This window comes from Podarcis raffonei, chromosome 6, assembly GCF_027172205.1.
Source record: "Podarcis raffonei isolate rPodRaf1 chromosome 6, rPodRaf1.pri, whole genome shotgun sequence".
In the NCBI taxonomy this organism is placed as follows: Eukaryota; Metazoa; Chordata; class Lepidosauria; order Squamata; family Lacertidae; genus Podarcis; species Podarcis raffonei.
In genome coordinates this window covers 95274174-95291971 of record NC_070607.1, presented here as the reverse complement: position 1 = coordinate 95291971, position 17798 = coordinate 95274174, and the positions used below count along the sequence as shown (strand labels likewise).

Here is a 17798-nt window from a genome sequence, read left to right as displayed (position 1 = left end):
CAAACTGGTGCCGTCCATAGCCAATTCCCATATATCTTCGGGGCACCAGAGTGGCAGATTCTGGAAAGCTATGGGTTATACTGGACTTTACTGTAGCTAAAAACCTGAGCAAGCCTGCAAGTTCAATATCTACCTTTAAACACTCACCCAGCATTTGCAGGAGAAGGAGCAGCAGAAATGAACGAGGAGGCCCAGAGAACGATCTTGAGGCAGTCATCAGGAGGGCAGAAAAGAACCCTTTCAGTGCTGTGTCTGGCATCATCTCCTTTCCCGTCAGATGTTGCCTCTGTAGAAGTAAGGGCAAAGCTGTTAGTTCCTCCTCCTAAATCTTAGCAAATGAACTTTCCTTTGGGCTCCTATCCTCCAGGGATGGGGAACTTGTGGTCCAGATATTGCTGATATATGCTCATGTGATGCTTATTGACAGAACCCAGTATAGATATTCAAATAGCACTGAAAGTTGGACAGGGAATGGAAGTTGCGACTCAGCGTGCTTTAGGTTGACAGTGTACACTGGGTTTCAGGACATTGACTGACCAAACCCAAAGAGGGCTCAGTAATGGTTCCTCATTGTCCTGGGAAAAAGCAACAAGTGGGGTGTTATAAATAACATGGATGAAGGAATTGGGGGGATGCTTATCAAATTTGCAGGTGACAGCAAACAGGGAGGGGTAGCTAATGCCGCAGAAGACAGAATCAAGATGGCCTGAAGCTTGGACCTTCATGGGGGCCCCTTGACAACCAGAAACAAGATCTGGGTAAAGTAAAGGTAAAGGTAAAGGACCCCTGACAGTTACCGTAAGTCCAGTAGCAGACGGCTCTGGAGTTGCGGCGCTCATCTCACTTTACAGGCCGAGGGAGCCGGCGTTTGTCTCCAGACAGTTTTCCGGGTCATGTAGCCAGCATGACTAAGCCGCTTCTGGCGCAACGGAATACCGAAACCAGACCAGTGCACGGAAACACCATTTACCTTCCCGCCAGAGCGGTACCTATTTATCTACTTGCACTGGTGTGCTTTCGAACTGCTAAGTTGGTAGGGGCTGGGGCCGAGCGATGGGAGCTCACCCTGTTGCGGGGATTCGAACCACTGACCTTCTGATCGGCAGCTCAAGAGGCTCAGGGGTTTAGACCACAGCCAATCAGAAGTTCAGCAGTTCGTATCTCAGCGATAGGGTGAGCTCCTATTGCTCCTGCCAACCTAGCAGTTCAAAAGCATACCCCAAAAGTGCAAGTAGATAAATAGGTACCGCTCCGGCAGGAAGGTAAACGGCGTTTCTGTGCGCTGCTCTGGTTTCAGTGTTGCGTTGCGCCAGAAGCGGCTTAGTCATGCTGGCCACATGACCCAGAAAAACTGTCTAAGGACAAACACCGGCTCCCTTGGCCTGTAGAATGAGATGAGCGCCACAACCCCAGAAAGGTCTGGGTAACCACTGTTATTTTCTTCAATGGGCTTGTTTTACGACAGTTTGCCACAAATCTTCCATGAATTTGCAGTTTTGGTATCCGCAAGTATTTTTGTGAACTCAGTGTTATTCTTCTAGGGTCTTGACGTCTGTTAAAAGGGGGGGGGTTACATTGGTCACAGCAGAGCAGCCAACTTAACATGACTCACCTCATTTATGTGCTAGTGATTCTCAAACTTTGGGATTGTTGAAATATATCAACCGCCCCCCCCCCAAAAAAAAAATTAAGGGCCTTGAAGCCGAAGCTTCATTAGTTTCAATCTTCCAGCAGATTTCAGTGGGGAAACTCAATTAAATGATCCCCAAATCAAAACACTTTCTGAATATTGTCCCAGTGCCTCCTATGTCCTTTGTCTACCATGGAAAACCAACCCTTTGTCTACATTAATCGCAGTGCGCTGTCCGTGAGCTGGCTGCTCTCCACCACTGCCATGTGACTGTAGCGCAGCAAACAGTGATTGAACCACATTCTGAATCCAGCGAGACTCGGTTTCCTGGTGCCACTTCCTGTTTGTGCTTTGTGGGCTGAAGCCGGAGGCCGCAAGACAGTGGAATTGCCCAAAGTGGAGCCTGGTGATCTGTCAGCAGCAGCCTCTTCCATGCCAGATTCGAGTGCCCAGCGCTGAAGGTGCCCTTTTTCCTTTCAAAGCAACCAGCGTCTCAGATGGCTTTCAAAGGCCCCCTTGGGTGCCTGTTTCTCAGTGCGCTGATGAGCCAGTTTCCAAAAGGAATGGAAGGTGAGTACACGGCCACAGTGTGAAATTCATAGGAAAGTTATACTGAAGAAGTGAGACCAGCAACGTTGCTCCTCGTCAGGGTTACAGCCAGCCAGACATGCCCTTTAGTGAGAAACTCCATTCCTTTCCCCCTGGTTTGCAGACAGCATGCTGTGACCACTGTGGCTGCTCCATCCCAATAAGGCTGTGTGTGTGTGTGTGTGTGTGTGTGTGTGTGTGTTACCTTCTTAGTGTGGTGTAGTGGTTAGAGTGACAGACTAGGACCTGGGAGACCAGGGGTTGAATCCTTTTTCCTTGGAGGTTTTTAAGCAGAGGCTGGGTGGCTATTGGTCAGGGATGCTTTAGCTGAGATTTCTGCATTGAAGGGGGGTTGGACTAGATGACCCCTGGAGGTCCCTTCCAACTCCCTAATTCTGATTCCATGATCAAAAACCATTCTACCTCTCTTTCAAATCAAAACCAGTGAAGGCAGTGAAGGTCCTGTGTGAGTGTCTGGAGGCGGTTGGAGGATGGATGGCGGCTAACAGATTGAGGTTGAATCCTGACAAGACAGAAGTACTTTTCTTGGGGGACAGGGGACAGGCAGGTGTGGAGGACTCCCTGGTCCTGAATGGGGTAACTGTGCCCCTGAAGGACCAGGTGCGCAGCCTGGGAGTCATTCTGGACTCGCAGCTGTCCATGGAGGCACAGGTCAAATCTGTATCCAGGGCAGCTGTTTATCAGCTCCATCTGGTATGCAGGCTGAGACGCTACCTGCCCGCAGACTGTCTCACCAGAGTGGTGCATGCTCTAGTTATCTCCCGCTTGGACTACTGCAATGCGCTCTATGTGGGGCTACTTTTGAAGGTGACCCGGAAACTACAACTAATCCAGAATATGGCAGCTAGACTGGTGAGTGGGAGCGGCAACCGAGACCATATAACACCGGTCCTGAAAGACCTATACTGTCTCCCAGTACATTTCCGAGTACAATTCAAAGTATTGGTGCTGACCTTTAAAGCCCTAAATGGCCTCGGTCCAGTATACCTGAAGGAGAGTCTCCACCCCCATCATTCAGCCTGGACATTGAGGTCCAGCTCCGAGGGCCTTCTGGCGGTTCCCTCCCTGCAAGAAGTGAGGTTGCAGGGAACCAGGCAGAGGGCCTTCTCGGTAGTGGCGCCCACCCTGTGGAGCACCCTCCCATCAGATGTCAAAGAGAAAAACAACTACCAGACTTTTAGAAGACATCTGAAGACAACCCTATTTAGGGAAGCTTTTAATGTTTAATAGGTTATTGTATTTTAGTGTTCTGTTGGAAGCTGCCCAAAGTGGCTGGGGAAAGCCAGCCAGATGGGCAGGGTATAAATATATTATTATTATTATTATTATTATTATTATTATTATTATTATTATTATTCTCCCATTCAGTCCAATCTCCTTTAGCCCTTCCTGCTTGTTTAGTTGAATATATTAACATCAATGGACTGAGCAATTCCCATTATTTAAATAACCATAACTTCTTAACCGTCTATTACATTTTGCAGATCATTTTAGTGGCATCAACTAATAATAATAATAATAATAATAATAATAATAATACAGGTGATGTCAAACATAAGTCACACTCTGAGTAGACGCACTGATGTCACCTGACTTTAATAACTTGAGCCTATACTGATTTCAGTGGGTCTGCTCCATGTCTTAGTTGAATCTCTCTCTTACACTTCTGTGAATGATTCCTTAAGAGTCTCAATCACTGCAAATCCTCCTATGTTATGCTTTAAATCTATTCGTTGTTGTTATTGTTTATGGCTTAAGTACCTGAAAGAATGCTGGAGTGCTTGCGGAAGATAAGTGTGCAGCAGGATAATGGGTAGATAAAAGAAGCAATTATTTTCTCTCAGAGAGGAACTAATTTCGGTGGTGATTCCGGCAGGATTAAGAGCTGAAGTCCTAAACTCCACATTACAAAGACGCAAAGGCCTCTCCATTTGTCTTTTGCCTCTCGATTAGCAGCTCGAGATAAGAGGACTCCAGAAAGCTGCCTTAGATCATCTGGTCTTAGGTCCTCTAGTCTATCTAGCCCAGTAATGTCTACACTGACTGTCAGCTGCTCTCCAGAGGAAGAACATGTGAAGAGTCTGCTGGACCAGGTTTGTGGTCCATCTGGTCCATTATTCAGTGATGAGAGAGCTATTGATGGCTTATTACCTTTAAAGCCCTAAACAGCCTCGGTCCAGTATACCTGAAGGAGCGTCTCCACCTCCAACGTTCTGCCCGGACACTGAGGTCCAGCGCTGAGGGCCTTCTGGCGGTTCCCTCCCTGCAAGAAGCCAAGTTACAGGGAACTAGGCAGAGGGCCTTCTCGGTAGTGGCACCCGCCCTGTGGAACACCCTTCCACCAGATGTCAAAGAGAAAAACAACTACCAGACTTTTAGAAGACATCTGAAGGCAGCCCTGTTTAGGGAAGCTTTTAATGCTTAATAGGTTATTGTATTTTAGTGTTCTGTTGGAAGCCGCCCAGTTGGAAACCCAGCCAGATAGGCAGGGTATAAATTATTATTATTATTATTATTATTATTATTATTATTATTATTATTACCCTGATGCTCCAGCAGTCTCTTCTTATCCTGTTCTGACAATGACCAACCAGATACTCATGGGGAAGTTAGAGGAGACCCATAAGCCATGTCTTCCCTGGGACTTGGGTTGTCAAATTCTTATTGGCTCCTACAACCTGACAGACAGAAATTTAACAGGTGAAGCTCTTTCAAGCCATGGAGATAAGTGATGGAAAACACTTATCACCTGATTGTTGTTGTTGATGATGTTGATATAATCTACCGTATTTTTCCGTGTATTAGACAAGGTTTTTTTACTCAAAAATTGTGTCAAAAAACGGGGGTCGTCCAATACATGGATAGTGGCATGCGGGGGGGGGGGGCGGGGGCGGGGAGAGAAGCGGCGCGCCCACCAGCCAGCTGGTTGGCAGGAGTGCAACTTCCTCCGATGTGTGCGGGAAACGATCTACGGAGTTTTTCCTGCCCGCAGCTGCATGGGGGGAGAAGCTCAACAACTTTGGGCCATCTCCTCTCATTTTCTTAAAATCAAGTCCCCCAAAATAGGGGGGGTCTTATACATGAGGGGGACGCGGGTGGTACTGTGGGTTAAACCACAGAGCCTAGGACTTGCCGATCAGAAGGTTGGCGGTTCGAATCCCCACGACGGAGTGAGCTCCCGTAGCTCGGTCCCTGCTCCTGCCAACCTAGCAGTTCGAAAGCACATCAAAGTGCAGGTAGATAAATAGGTACCGCTCTGGCGGGAAGGTAAACGTTGTTTCCGTGTGCTGCTCTGGTTTGCCAGAAGCGGCTTAGTCATGCTGGCCACATGACCCGGAAGCTGTACGCCGGCTCCCTTGGCCAGTAAAGCGAGATGAGCACCGCAACCCCAGAGTCGGCCATGACTGGACCTAATGGTCAGGGGTCCCTTTACCTTTACCTTTATACATGAGGGCGTCTTATAGATGGAAAAATACGGTATATGCCACCCATCTGACTGGGTTGCTCCGGCCACTCTGGGCGGCTCCCAATAAAATATTAATAGTACAAGGCACTGGAAAAAGTTTTTTAAAGGAAGAATGTGGATTGGGGGTCCATGTTTGTCGAGAACTTTCTATTAGATGAACTCTACCGGTTTATGGCTGCCAGCTGAATGTGTGACCTCCTGGCTCCATTGAAAAACACCACTCAGATGATTTGTGGTGGTGCCTCAGTTGTGTCTGCGTGGGCTTGACCTCTGATGGCTCATCCACAGATGAAAGTGACCACTTGACACGGCACAGTCATCAGAGATCACCGTTCTATGTGCAGAAACAGGCCGCCGAGACTGAGTTTCTGAAATAGACGCCCACACGGTTTGTGCTGGGCTTTTCTCTCTTACGTACGTTTCCCTAAGATGTTCTATATCCTCACTAACCACTTGATACAGCTGGAATGGACAACCTGTGGCCCTCCAGATGTTGCTGAACCCCAGCTCCCCTCAGCTCTGGCCATTGGCATTGTAAACAGAGAAATCTGAGGGCTCCCTTGGGCAAAAAAACAAGGATACCAGCCAGGAATACCAGAGCAAAACAGCAGCCGGTAGGCTTGGTCTTTATTGAAGACTGTCGCGACAGGACTCCCACCTGCCACAAGGTGGAACAAGATGGAAGCCCCGAACAAAGAGAACCCAAACTTTTCTTAGCTGCTAATCCCCATGTTTGCGTGGGTGGTGCTGTGGGTTAAGCCACAGAGCCTAGGACTTGCTGATCAGAAGATCGGCGGTTCGAATCCCTGCAACAGGGTTAGCTGCCGTTGCTCGGTGCCTGCTCCTGCCAACCTAGCATTTCGAAAGCACATCAAAGTGCAAGTAGATAAATAGGTACTGCTCTGGCGGGAAGGTAAACAGTGTTTCTGTGCTCTGCTCTGGTTTGCCAGAAGCGGCTTAGTCATGCTGGCCACATGACCCGGAAGCTGTACACTGGCTCCCTAGGCCAATAAAGCGAGATGAGTGCCGCAACCCCAGAGTCGGCCACGACTGGACCTAATGGTCAGGGGTCCCTTTACTAATCCCCATGTTCACCCCCCCAAACTACATCACTCATACATCATGGTTACATCATGAAAGGGGAGGTCTGGTGACAGTAATCTGAGCATCCTGGACCCTGCCCCATTCTTCCCCTTGCCCTCCACCAAACGACCCATCAAGTGTAACAAAAGAGATATTTACATTTCCCTGTTTCCCAGCCAAGTTAATCACACCCTTTTGTCTTCATCTGGGTTTGTTCTTTCTGGAATGGCTACCTGTCTGGCACTCAGGTATCAGGATGGCAGGGATTATCACTCAGGCAGAGGGGCTGCTGAGTACATGTCTATATGAATTTCTGAAGTTTTCCAGTGAGCCAGTACATAGATACATTTATCAGTGAAATCATACATTTGCTATCGAGCAGCAAAGGCCCTTTGAATAGATAGGAAGAAACTTTGACCAAGTGTTTTGTGGGGATAAACCACAAAAGTCACAAAGGTGATTGTGCTGGTTTTGGTAGTGGGCTGCATGTGCATGATATCTGCTGGAGGGGCACCACCCCCACAACCTATACATAAATTCCTGCAACAGCATTGCTGGCTAAGGCTACTGGAAGCTATAGTCAGGGCTTTTTTTTCAGCAGGAACTTGCCAGAACTGATTTCCAGCTCCTGTCAGGTCGGCGCACTCACAGTGAGTTCCAGCACCTCTTTTTCTAGAAAAAAAGCACTGGATATAGTTCATCAACTGGAGGGCCAAAGATTCCTCACTCTTGTGTTACAGGCAAAGAAATTTGCACGCCTGATGCAGCATGACTCTGACAAAGGCCTAGTTCCTTATTTCACCCACAAACTCAGACATGTGCACCTTCAAAAGAGGAAGCATCAACACATCAGCTGCTGTCGTTTTCATTCGAAGCTGCTTTGCCCAAGCAGAAAGGTTAGATGCAAGAAGGAAAGAACAGATGTAAGCCTGGTAGCCTGGAGAACGGGTCTTCAAAGGATGGGGAATCTATAGTCTATTTTTAAAAGAAAACAATTACCGTATTTTTCGCTCTATAAGACGCACCAGACCATAAGACGCACCTAATTTTTGGAGGAGGAAAACAAGAAAAAAACAGCGATCCCTCTCGCTGTTCTGGCTTCTGGGATAGCTGCGCAGCCTGCATTCGCTCCATAAGAGGCACACAAATTTCCCCTTACTTTTTAGGAGGGAAAAAGTGAGTTATAGAGCAAAAAATACGGTAAATCGCGTTATAGTTTCCTAGTTTTTATAGCGGGTTTTTTTTACCACATCCGCAGGTCTGCAGACTTTGGTTTGCATTAAGCAGGTGGCCGGATTGCTAGTGATGGTGCTAAATTTACCGTATTTTCCACCCTATAAGACGCACCCGACCATAAGATGCACCTAGTTTTTAGAGGAGAAAAACAAGAAAAAAAATATTCTGAATCAAATGTTGTTGAAGAGGCTTTACGCGGCTATCCCAGAAGCCAGAACAGCAAGAGGGATTGCTGCGCAGAAATCCCTCTTGCTGTTCTATCTTCAGCAATAGCTACGCGGCCTGAATTCACTCCATAAGACGCACATACATTTCCTCTTACTTTTTAGGAGGGAAAAAGTGCATCTTATAGAGCAAAAAATACGGTAATTCTAGTAGCCATCAGGGAAACCCCTTCTGAGGTGTGCCTCCTCCTTGAGAGGTGTGGACGGTGGCAACACGAGAACGGGGCCTTCTCTGCAGTGGCTCCCCATCTGTGGAATGCTCTCCCCAGAGACGTTCGCCTGGCACCTTCATTATACACCTTTAGGTGCCAGGCAAATATGTTCCTTTTTAACCAGGCCTTTGGTTGATCTGATTCTACAGTATACCCTTTTAAAATATGGCTCTTTTGGGGTGCGTGTGTTATTAGTGTGTTGTTTTTATTTTGATTATATATTTTGTGGTTTTATATTTTGATTTTGTTCTGAGACCTCTGGGTATAGGGCGGTATATAAATCCAATAAATAATAATAATAATACACCATGGGAAAAACCATTCCCTCCATTTCTGATGTTCAAGCTATGTCGGTGCCCGTGTAGCCAAAATGCTAACACCCAAGCACAATGGGGAGGGCTCTGGGACTGTGGAATGGAGCAAGGGACTGGAAAACTGAGTGGAAAGCAGAACTTTGTGCTGTAACATTTTGTCGCAGCCCCCACTTAGGATGGAATTCTCTCCCGCAGGAGGCAGTGATGACCTGTGGTTGTTGTTTAGTCGTTTAGTCGTGTCTGACTCTTCGTGACCCCCCTGGACCAGAGCACGCCAGGCACTCCTGTCTTCCACTGCCTCCCGCAGTTTGGTCAAACTCATGCTGGTAGCTTCGAGAACACTGTCCAACCATCTCGTCCTCTGTCATCCCCTTCTCCTTGTGCCCTCCATCTTTCCCAACATCAGGGTCTTTTCCAGGGAGTCTTCTCTTCTCATGAGGTGGCCAAAGTATTGGAGCCTCAGCTTCACGATCTGTCCTTCCAGTGAGCACTCAGGGCTGATTTCCTTCAGAACGGAGAGGTTTGATCTTCTTGCAGTCCATGGGACTCTCAAGAGTCTCCTCCAGCACCATAATTCAAAAGCATCCATTCTTCGGCGATCAGCCTTCTTCATGGTCCAGCTCTCACTTCCATACATCACTACTGGGAAAACCATAGCTTTAACTATACGGACCTTTGTTGGCAAGGTGATGTCTCTGCCTTTTAAGATGCTGTCTAGGTTTGTCATTGCTTTTCTCCCAAGAAGCAGGCATCTTTTAATTTCGTGGCTGCTGTCACCATCTGCAGTGATCATGGAGCCCAAGAAAGTAAAATCTCTCACTGCCTCCATTTCTTCCCCTTCTATTTGCCAGGAGGTGATGACCTAGATGGCTTTAAAAGAAAAGTGGACAAATTCCTGGAGGAGAGGGCTATCAATGGCTGTTAGGCACAATGGCTGCGCTCTGCTTCCACAGCTGAAGGCCAGAGGCATAACCAGGGTCCCTTGTGCCCTTGAGCCGTATTGGTGCCCTGTGTCCCTTGTGCTCCTTTGCTGAGGTTCCTAGTGTTGAGATGCTTCCAAGGAAATGGGGTCAATTTGCAGGCCGCCAGCTGGCTCCAGCCCACCGGCCGGTAGCTGGGCAATCTCTGGTCCTTGGCACACCATGAAACAGCGACCCACAACCTCAGAACTCTTCAGAAGCTGGAGCCCGCTATAATCTGCAGAGTAAATAACCCATCGCAACGGAAGGGCAGAAAGAGGCATATGTAAAGCATATTTAAAGGTACCCCTGCCCGTACGGGCCAATCTTGACAGACTCTAGGGTTGTGCGCTCATCTCACTCTAGAGGCCGGGAGCCAGCGCTGTCCGCAGACACTTCCGGGTCACGTGGCCAGCGTGACGAAGCTACTCTGGTGAACCGGCACCAGAGCAGCACACGGAAACGCCGTTTACCTTCCCGCTATAAAGCGGTGGCTATTTATCTACTTGCACTTTGACGTGCTTTCGAACTCCTAGGTTGGCAGGAGCTGGGACCGAACGACGGGAGCTCACCCCGCCGCGGGGATTTGAACCGCCGACCATGCGATCGGCAAGTCCTAGGCACTGAGGTTTTACCCACAGCGCCACCCGCGTCCCTTAAAGCCTATTTACAAGCAGTTTATTCAGGACAAAGGAAAAACATGACTTCTCCCTTTCATGTCCAAGCAAGCAGCCTAAAGCAAAAGCCATACATGAAACGGAAGTTCCCAGAAAGCAGTGCTGGACTGTAAATAGGTATGTGACACACAACAATCATGCTTGTTCATTTTAAGGTGGAACGGAATATCTTAACACCCAGAGCATCCTATGCGCCTGTCCAGGGACTGGGCAGCTTCCATCCTGACAAGTCTTTGTCACAATCAGCGCTGCTTCTGTTCTGCCACAGTTCAGTTTCCATCAAACACAATGTTCTTCATCTCACAGTCCACTATTTAATGTAATGTGCATAAACATTTACGTCATACAGTGGTACCTCGGGTTACAGACACTTCAGGTTACAGACTCCACTAACCCAGAAATATTACCTCGGGTTAAGAACTTTGCTTCAGGATGAGAACAGAAATTGTGTGGCGGCAGCAGGAGGCCCCATTAGCTAAAGTGGTGCTTCAGGTTAAGAACAGTTTCAGGTTAAGAGCGGACCTCTAGAACAAATTAAGTTCTTAACCCAAGGTACCACTGTCTATGCAAGTTACGAAGTTAACACAATTACAGTGGTGCCTTGGTTCTCAAATGCCTTGGTTCTCAAACTTCGAAACCCCAAAAGTAAGTGTTCTGAATTTCAAATGTCTGATGCGCTATTGTTTCTGGGGCACCTGCACCAATCAGAAGCTGCACCTTGGTTTTCGAACATTTTGAAACTCAAACGGACTTCTGGAACAAATTAAGTTTGGCGGTTTTGTTTTTGAGGCTTTTTTCAGGTAATTTGTATTTGTGACTGTGTGAAACCCAGTTCAGCTACCGATTGATTGATTGATTGATTGATTGACTGACTGACTGACTGATTGATTGTGTGACTGTGGAAATGGATAAAAGCCCCCCACCCAACAATTACTATCATGAGTGCAGGTAAGAAAAAATAATAATTTTAATTTTCATCTTTACAATACTGTCTTATTTATTTTATAGTACAGTACATTGATTATTGCTTTCATTTTGTAGATCAATGGTCTCTTTAGATAGTAAAATTCATGTTATATTGCTGTTTTAGGGGTTGTTTTTAAAAGTCTGGAATGGGTTTATCCGTTTTGCATTACTTTCTATGGGAAAGCGCGCCTTGGTTTTGGAACGCTTTGGTTTTGGAATGGACTTCCGGAACGGATTGAGGACCAAGGTACCACTGTAATAATAATTATACCTATTATTTCCACACCATTCATTTCAGCATAAAGGAAACACTTATTTACATGTCAAGAGGATGTCATCAGTTATGTAATAATTTGCAGCCTGAAAAAAGCAGGATACTTGCTGGACTGATTTCTATTCCAGACATGGGAAAACGCCAGAAATTTTCACTTCTGCTGCAGCAAATTGAGTGGGAGGAATTAGTAGCTTTTGGGATTCTCTGCGTCACTGAGACATTTGTGGGTCAAGGCACTTCTTATTCCGGGTCTTCAGAACACCAGCACCAAGGGGAAGAAAGCAGTGCCTGAATTTAACATTGGCCAGCCTTTTCCTTCCTTGGTTATTTTCAACGTGGTCTCATTCCAGGGAATGTCCACCACAGAGCACCAGTGGTTGTTGACCACAGCTGAAGAACAACTGCTCTCACAAAATCAAAAGTGTCAAAAAGGTTGTCTGGGGAATGAGCTGTCACAACCGACTGCTGTATGTCTTTCTTTTCAGGTGTTGCGAAGGAGCCGCAGTTACAGGTGTACCAGCCAAAGAATGCTATCTCAGTACAAATAGGAGATAATCTCACACTGGAATGCCGGGTGACTGGGGAAGGCCCACCAGGACCTGTGAGGTGGTTCCTGGGTGAAGGTCCCACAAAGAAGGTTATCTATGCAGGTGCTGGAAGTTTTGAGAGAATAACAAGAAATAATGAAAAATCCAACGAAGATTTCACTATTGTCATCCATAATGTTACCTGGGAGGATGCTGGTACTTATTACTGTGGAAAGATAAAGTCACACTATCGAAAAGAAGACGTCATACTACGTGGGGGTGGAACTGAGGTGGTTGTGACAGGTGAGTGGTGGAAAACTAATGGAATTTCTTTTTTAAAAATTTCAAGTCCTAGTTGGTTTCATTGGCTAAAGCCTCTCTAATAACTGTTCTGGTATTTCCCCCTTATTCCCTCATAAAAGACACGACACGACACAGTCTTCTATAAAAGTATAAAAAGGTTTACTCACATATCATTCTGTTCACAATAGGATCCCAGAAGGCAGACTTAGCTTAGAAAAGTAACATATACCTAGAAACTATCTAGAAGACAGTCCCTTTGTCCTCAAAGAGCATCTTTGGCTAAGCAGATGTTGCTTCTTCAATGCATGTAGTCAAAAATGAGAGAGATGGCTGCCCTGCCCTGTGCTTTTGTTGTTACCTGCACAGGTGAGGCCACGCCCACCTCTAGTCACATGCAGAGGAAGTCTGTCCCAGCCCAGAAGGAAACAGGAAGTTTACCTGCTGGCTGGACAAACATTCCTCCCCGTGTGTAAACATGTTCACTCTAGGAATGTTGTACTTGACTGCTCTTGTGTTTCACATCCCACACAAGGAAGTTCGGTTTTCAGTGTCAATTATTTTCTGGTCCTAACTTTCTGTCTTACACCGCCACATTCATCTAGATTTGCCACCTCCCAACACCGCCCCAGTGGTTGCCGGGGTGAGCGTCCTTCTCCTCGCTGTCTTGCTTCTCGTGGCAGTTTACATCTACGTAAAGAAGAGGAGAGGTGAGTTTGGCACCTATGTTTGGAAGCAACTGGCCCCTCCAGAGAGCCAGTGTAATGTAGTGGTTAAGAGCGGTAGTCTTGTAATCTGGTGAACCGGGTTCGATTCCCTGCTCCTCCGCATGCAGCTGCTGGATGACCTTGGGCCAGTCACACTTCTCTGAAGTCTCTCAGCCCCACTCGCCTCACAGAGTGTTTGTTGTGGGGGAGGAAGGGAAAGGAGATTGTTAGCTGCTTTGAGACTCCTTTGGGTAGTGCTAAAGCGGGATATCAAATCCAAATTCTTCAAGCTCGGGCGGGGGGGGGAGCGGAGAGCAGGTGGGGGTGTGGCTGGTGCGCATCCTGGGGGCGTGGTGCCCAGCGCAGGGGGGCAGCCGTGATGGCACCCCACCGGGATCGTACCCTCTCCCCGCACCCCACCGGGATCCTACCCTCTCCCCGCACCCCTGTTCCTCCACCAGTGGCCATAATGATCACATCTTATGTGGGGGTTAGATTTGAAAGGTTCTTCATAGACATGAAAACCACGAGGCTGATAGCTAGAGGAAGAGAGCTCTCATATACCAAGTGGGCCTTTCCCTGTAAGCAAGGCAGAGAGCTTAAAAGCTCTTTTTTGTACCAGGTAACCCAGAGCCAGTGTGGTGTAGTGGTTAAGAGTGGTGGACTCGTAATCTGGTGAACCTGGTTCGATTCCCCGCTCCTCCACCTGCAGCTGCTGGGTGACCTTGGGCTAGTCACACTTCTCTGAAGTCTCTCAGCCCCACTCACCTCACAGAGTGTTTGTTGTGGGGGAGGAAGGGAAAGGAGATTGTTAGCTGCTTTGAGACTGTCGGGTAGTGATAAAGCGGGATATCAAATCCAAACTTGTCTTCTTCTTCTTCTCCTCTCCCTCAAGTCAGCGGAGCAGAATAAATCATTTCCATATAGTCTTGGAGGGCCCTATATTTCCACCCCAGACCAAATTTCTGAAAAATGTGGTGCCCAAATGTTGGACCGGTCACTTCTGCTCAGACTAGCCTACCTTGTGGGATCAGGCTAGGGCCCCATCTGCACGATACATTTGAAGCAGCGTCATACCACTTTAAACAACCAGGGTCCCCCTGCAAAAGAATTCTGGGAAATGTGGTTTCTTATGGGTGCTGAGAATTGTTTGGCGGCTCCTAGTCCCCTCGCAGAGCTGTAAAGCAGGGGTGGCTCAGCCTGTTTTATGGCAAACTCAGCGACTGCCCTGGGCAGCAAAAGCCTTAGCTATGCCACTGACTGTAAGTATCTCTTTTTTCCTTCTTTTAATAATTTCAATGGGGGGGTGACAAGAAATTTTCTGCACCGGGTACCATCTGACCTTGCTACACCACTGGTTTCACTGCCTGAAGCAAAGTGGGAAGGTGCCACGGCTCCTCTCTACTGAAACTGGCAAGGTTGCAAGAGTTCCATGAGATCTTGACAGAAGCCGTTGTGTGACCTTTTGGGGTGGCACCCCATGGGATTTTGCAGCCCAAGGCATCTGCTTCAGTTTGCCTCATGTATAGTCAATTTGAAACTGATTTTCTGGATTTTTTCTCTCCTCTGCATTAAATCCATTCACATCCAAGATCCGCTGGTGAATCTGGTAAAAGCACAATTGTCAAAACAAATGCGGATCTTGCATGCGAATGGATTTAATGCAGAGGAGAAAAAAATGAAAATTCAGGATATTAAAAACAATATTAAAGAAGCTATAGAGACAAGAGTGAGAGCAATGGGAAACCTCCCACCTCCAGTTGAACTAGCCAATCCAAAGAATCAGTTTCAGTTTGCCTCATGGGCAGGCTGGCCCTGATTCTCAGATTGTTTCAACAAACTACAATTCCCAGGATTCCTTGGGAGAAACCATGTCCATTTGAAGGGCTATGACACTGCTTTCAATGTATAGTGCAGATGTTGTTGGCATGTGATGCGCTCATCATGTGCTTAAATGTGCTTGACTGAGGCATACAGCGTGGTTTTATGCTGGCGTTTGTTTTTTGGTGTTTGCTCTGAATTAAAAACGAAACACCAGCCTGCTTAGCCAGGTTGCTTTTATTCTGAAGAGAAGGGGAAACGTCACCATGTGGCCCTGATCCAGAACTTGCCCCAGATCTGGGATGTGGCCTAACTCTGAAAATCGCTCCCCTCCATGGCTGCTTTTTGCTAAGAACCTCTTTGGGGATTGTCGAGGAGAAAGGAAGGGATCGTTTTCAGCAGGAAACTGGTTCAGAGACCAGAGACCACAACTGCTTTTTCTGAAGAATTAGAAGCAGCCCAACAGAGAGTGCTTATTTTAAAGACACAACTGGCACCACGTGCAGTTTGTGTTGGGATGCTGTCGGGGAGGCGGGGGCAATTGACAGGCCCCCAGCTGGCTCCAGCCCACCGGCCGGCAGCCGGATGATCTCTGGTTCTCAGAACAGCATCAAAACTGCAACTCAAGCCTCAGAAACCTTTAGAGACTTAAGCACGCAAGCCAGCAGAGATAAGAACTCTTTGCAACAGAAGAGGTGGACAGAGACATGTGTAAGCATATTTACAGCATTTATTCAGCAGCAGGACAAAGGAAAAACATGTCTGCTTCCCTTCGTGTCCAAGCAAAACAGCATTATAGCAAAAGCAATATACAACGGAAGTTCCCAGCAGACTGTGCCGGAAGTAAACAGACATGTGACATACAACAACTCCACATATCTGTTCCTCTTAAGGCGGAACGGAACATCAATATCCTAACATCCTCCCCCTTTCCATGTAGTGCTTAGTACCTGTGGTTAGCATTTAATGTTTGAAAGCCAATTTACTGTCTCTTCTCTTCTCCCTTGTATGTATCTAGGCAGAAACCAAGAGACGTCAAGGTCTGTATATATTTTTTTAAAATGCAATTTCATTAACTTTTCCTAGTGTTTGGGGAGATTTAAGTCACATAAATTTGGTCAACGGTGGCAGAAGTGTGTCCGTCTGTCTGTAAGTTCAGAAGTGTGGACTGATTGAGAGAGATTCACAGATGTGGCTCCCCATATATACATGCCAAGATCCATTGGTGGCAAGGTTCCGCAATAAGCAGCTTCTAAAATTACAAATTGGATGGGTAAACATGTTGTTATGAGTTTGTTGGTGTCAGGAGTTTTTTTTTAGGGAGAGGGGGAGTAGGCTATATGCAAGTCCGTTCTAATTCCTGGATCCTGCATGGATTCAATTGCTGGAATAGCCAGGCCAGCCTGAGTGATGAGCCATTAAGAGAACAAAAGGAAAAGCAATGGGCCAATAAGAGAACAAAGGAAAGGGGGCTCTGTGCCAGAAGACAAATGGGTGGGTCCCCTCCGCCAGTTCTTAGTAGGAGAAAGCAGGAGTTTGAGAACACAGTTTGCTGTTATGTTATGTGTCAGAGACCAATGGCTGATTTCTGTTTGAAGCTGAGTCTGCAGTTATGGGGAAAGCAATGCCCTTTTGGGGTGTTGATGCTGTGAAACCCTCCACTGCAAGCCCAGGTTATACAGGTCAAACTCAAAAAATTAGAACATCGTGGAAAAGTTCCTTTATTTCACTAATTCAACTTCAAATGTGAAACTCATATATGAGATAGACTCATGACATGCAAAGCGAGATATGTCGAGCCTGGATTTGTGATCATTGTGATGATCATGGCGTACAGCTGATGAAAACCCCAAATTAACAATCTCAGAAAATTAGAATATTCACGGAAATCAGCAAAACAAGGATTGCAAATTGAGCAAGATTGGACCTCTGAGAAGTAGAAACATATCTCGCTTTGCATGTCATGAGTCAATCTCATATATTAGTTTCAGCTTTTAAGTTGAATTACTGAAATAAACAAACTTTTCCACGATATTCTAATTTTTCGAGTTTCACCTGTATATACAGTGGAATATTGGTTTTCGAGCGTCTTGGAAGCTGAAAATTTCGGAACCTGAATGCTGAAAACCCAGAAGTAAATGCTTCTGTTTTCAAATGCGCCTTGGAAGTCAAATCATAATCATAATTTATTTGTACCCCGCCCATCTGGCTGGGCTTCCCCAGACACTCTGGGTGGCTTCCAACAAAGATTAAAAATACATTAAAATGTCACACATTAAAAGCTTCCCTAAACAGGGCTGCCTTCAGATGTCTTCTAAAAGTATGGTGGTTGTTGTTCTCTTTGACATCTGATGGGAGGGCGTTCCACAGGGCAGGTGCCACCACTGAGAAGGCCCTCTGCCTGGTTCCCTGTAGCTTGGCTTCTCGCAGTGAGGGAACCTCCAGAAGGTCCTCAGAGCTGGACCTCAGTGTCCAGGCAGAACGATGGGGGTGGGGATGCTCCTTCAGGTATACTGGGCTGCAGCTGTGTGTTTTTCCATTTTCTCAATGGAAATCGCCAACAGCCCTTTGTGCCTCGGTTTTCGGTTGTTTCGGAAGTCTAACAGTCTTCTGGAACGGATCACGCTCGAAAACCGAGGTTCCACTGTATATGTAAATTAACAATATATCATAAAGACTCCACAGTCTCCGCTGTGCCTCATTCTGAGGAACTCCTGGAATCGTGCACCACTGAGAGATTGGGATGGCAGGCAACAAATCCAAATTTTAAGAGCGCTCTCTCTCTCTTTCTCT

At 46.8% G+C, this 17798-nt stretch overlaps 1 protein-coding gene across 1 annotated transcript; it reads left to right on the top strand.

The window, feature by feature from the left end:
- The first annotated feature begins 1873 nt into the window (after positions 1-1873).
- Positions 1874-14096, top strand: LOC128415484 (signal-regulatory protein beta-1-like). Its single transcript, XM_053391724.1, has 4 exons — positions 1874-2200; positions 12136-12480; positions 13083-13187; positions 14080-14096. Exons 1-4 carry the CDS (start codon positions 2128-2130, stop codon positions 14094-14096), a joined length of 540 nt encoding a protein of 179 aa, XP_053247699.1. The 5' UTR covers positions 1874-2127.
- Positions 14097-17798: the final 3702 nt, after the last annotated feature.

Coding starts and splice junctions, on each gene's coding strand:
- LOC128415484 (XM_053391724.1), top strand. CDS start 2,128: ATGGCTTTCAAAGGCCCCCTTGGGTGCCTGTTTCTCAGTGCGCTGATG. Junction 2,201..12,135: donor GTTTCCAAAAGGAATGGAAG/GTGAGTACACGG, acceptor CTTTCTTTTCAG/GTGTTGCGAAGGAGCCGCAG. Junction 12,481..13,082: donor AACTGAGGTGGTTGTGACAG/GTGAGTGGTGGA, acceptor ACATTCATCTAG/ATTTGCCACCTCCCAACACC.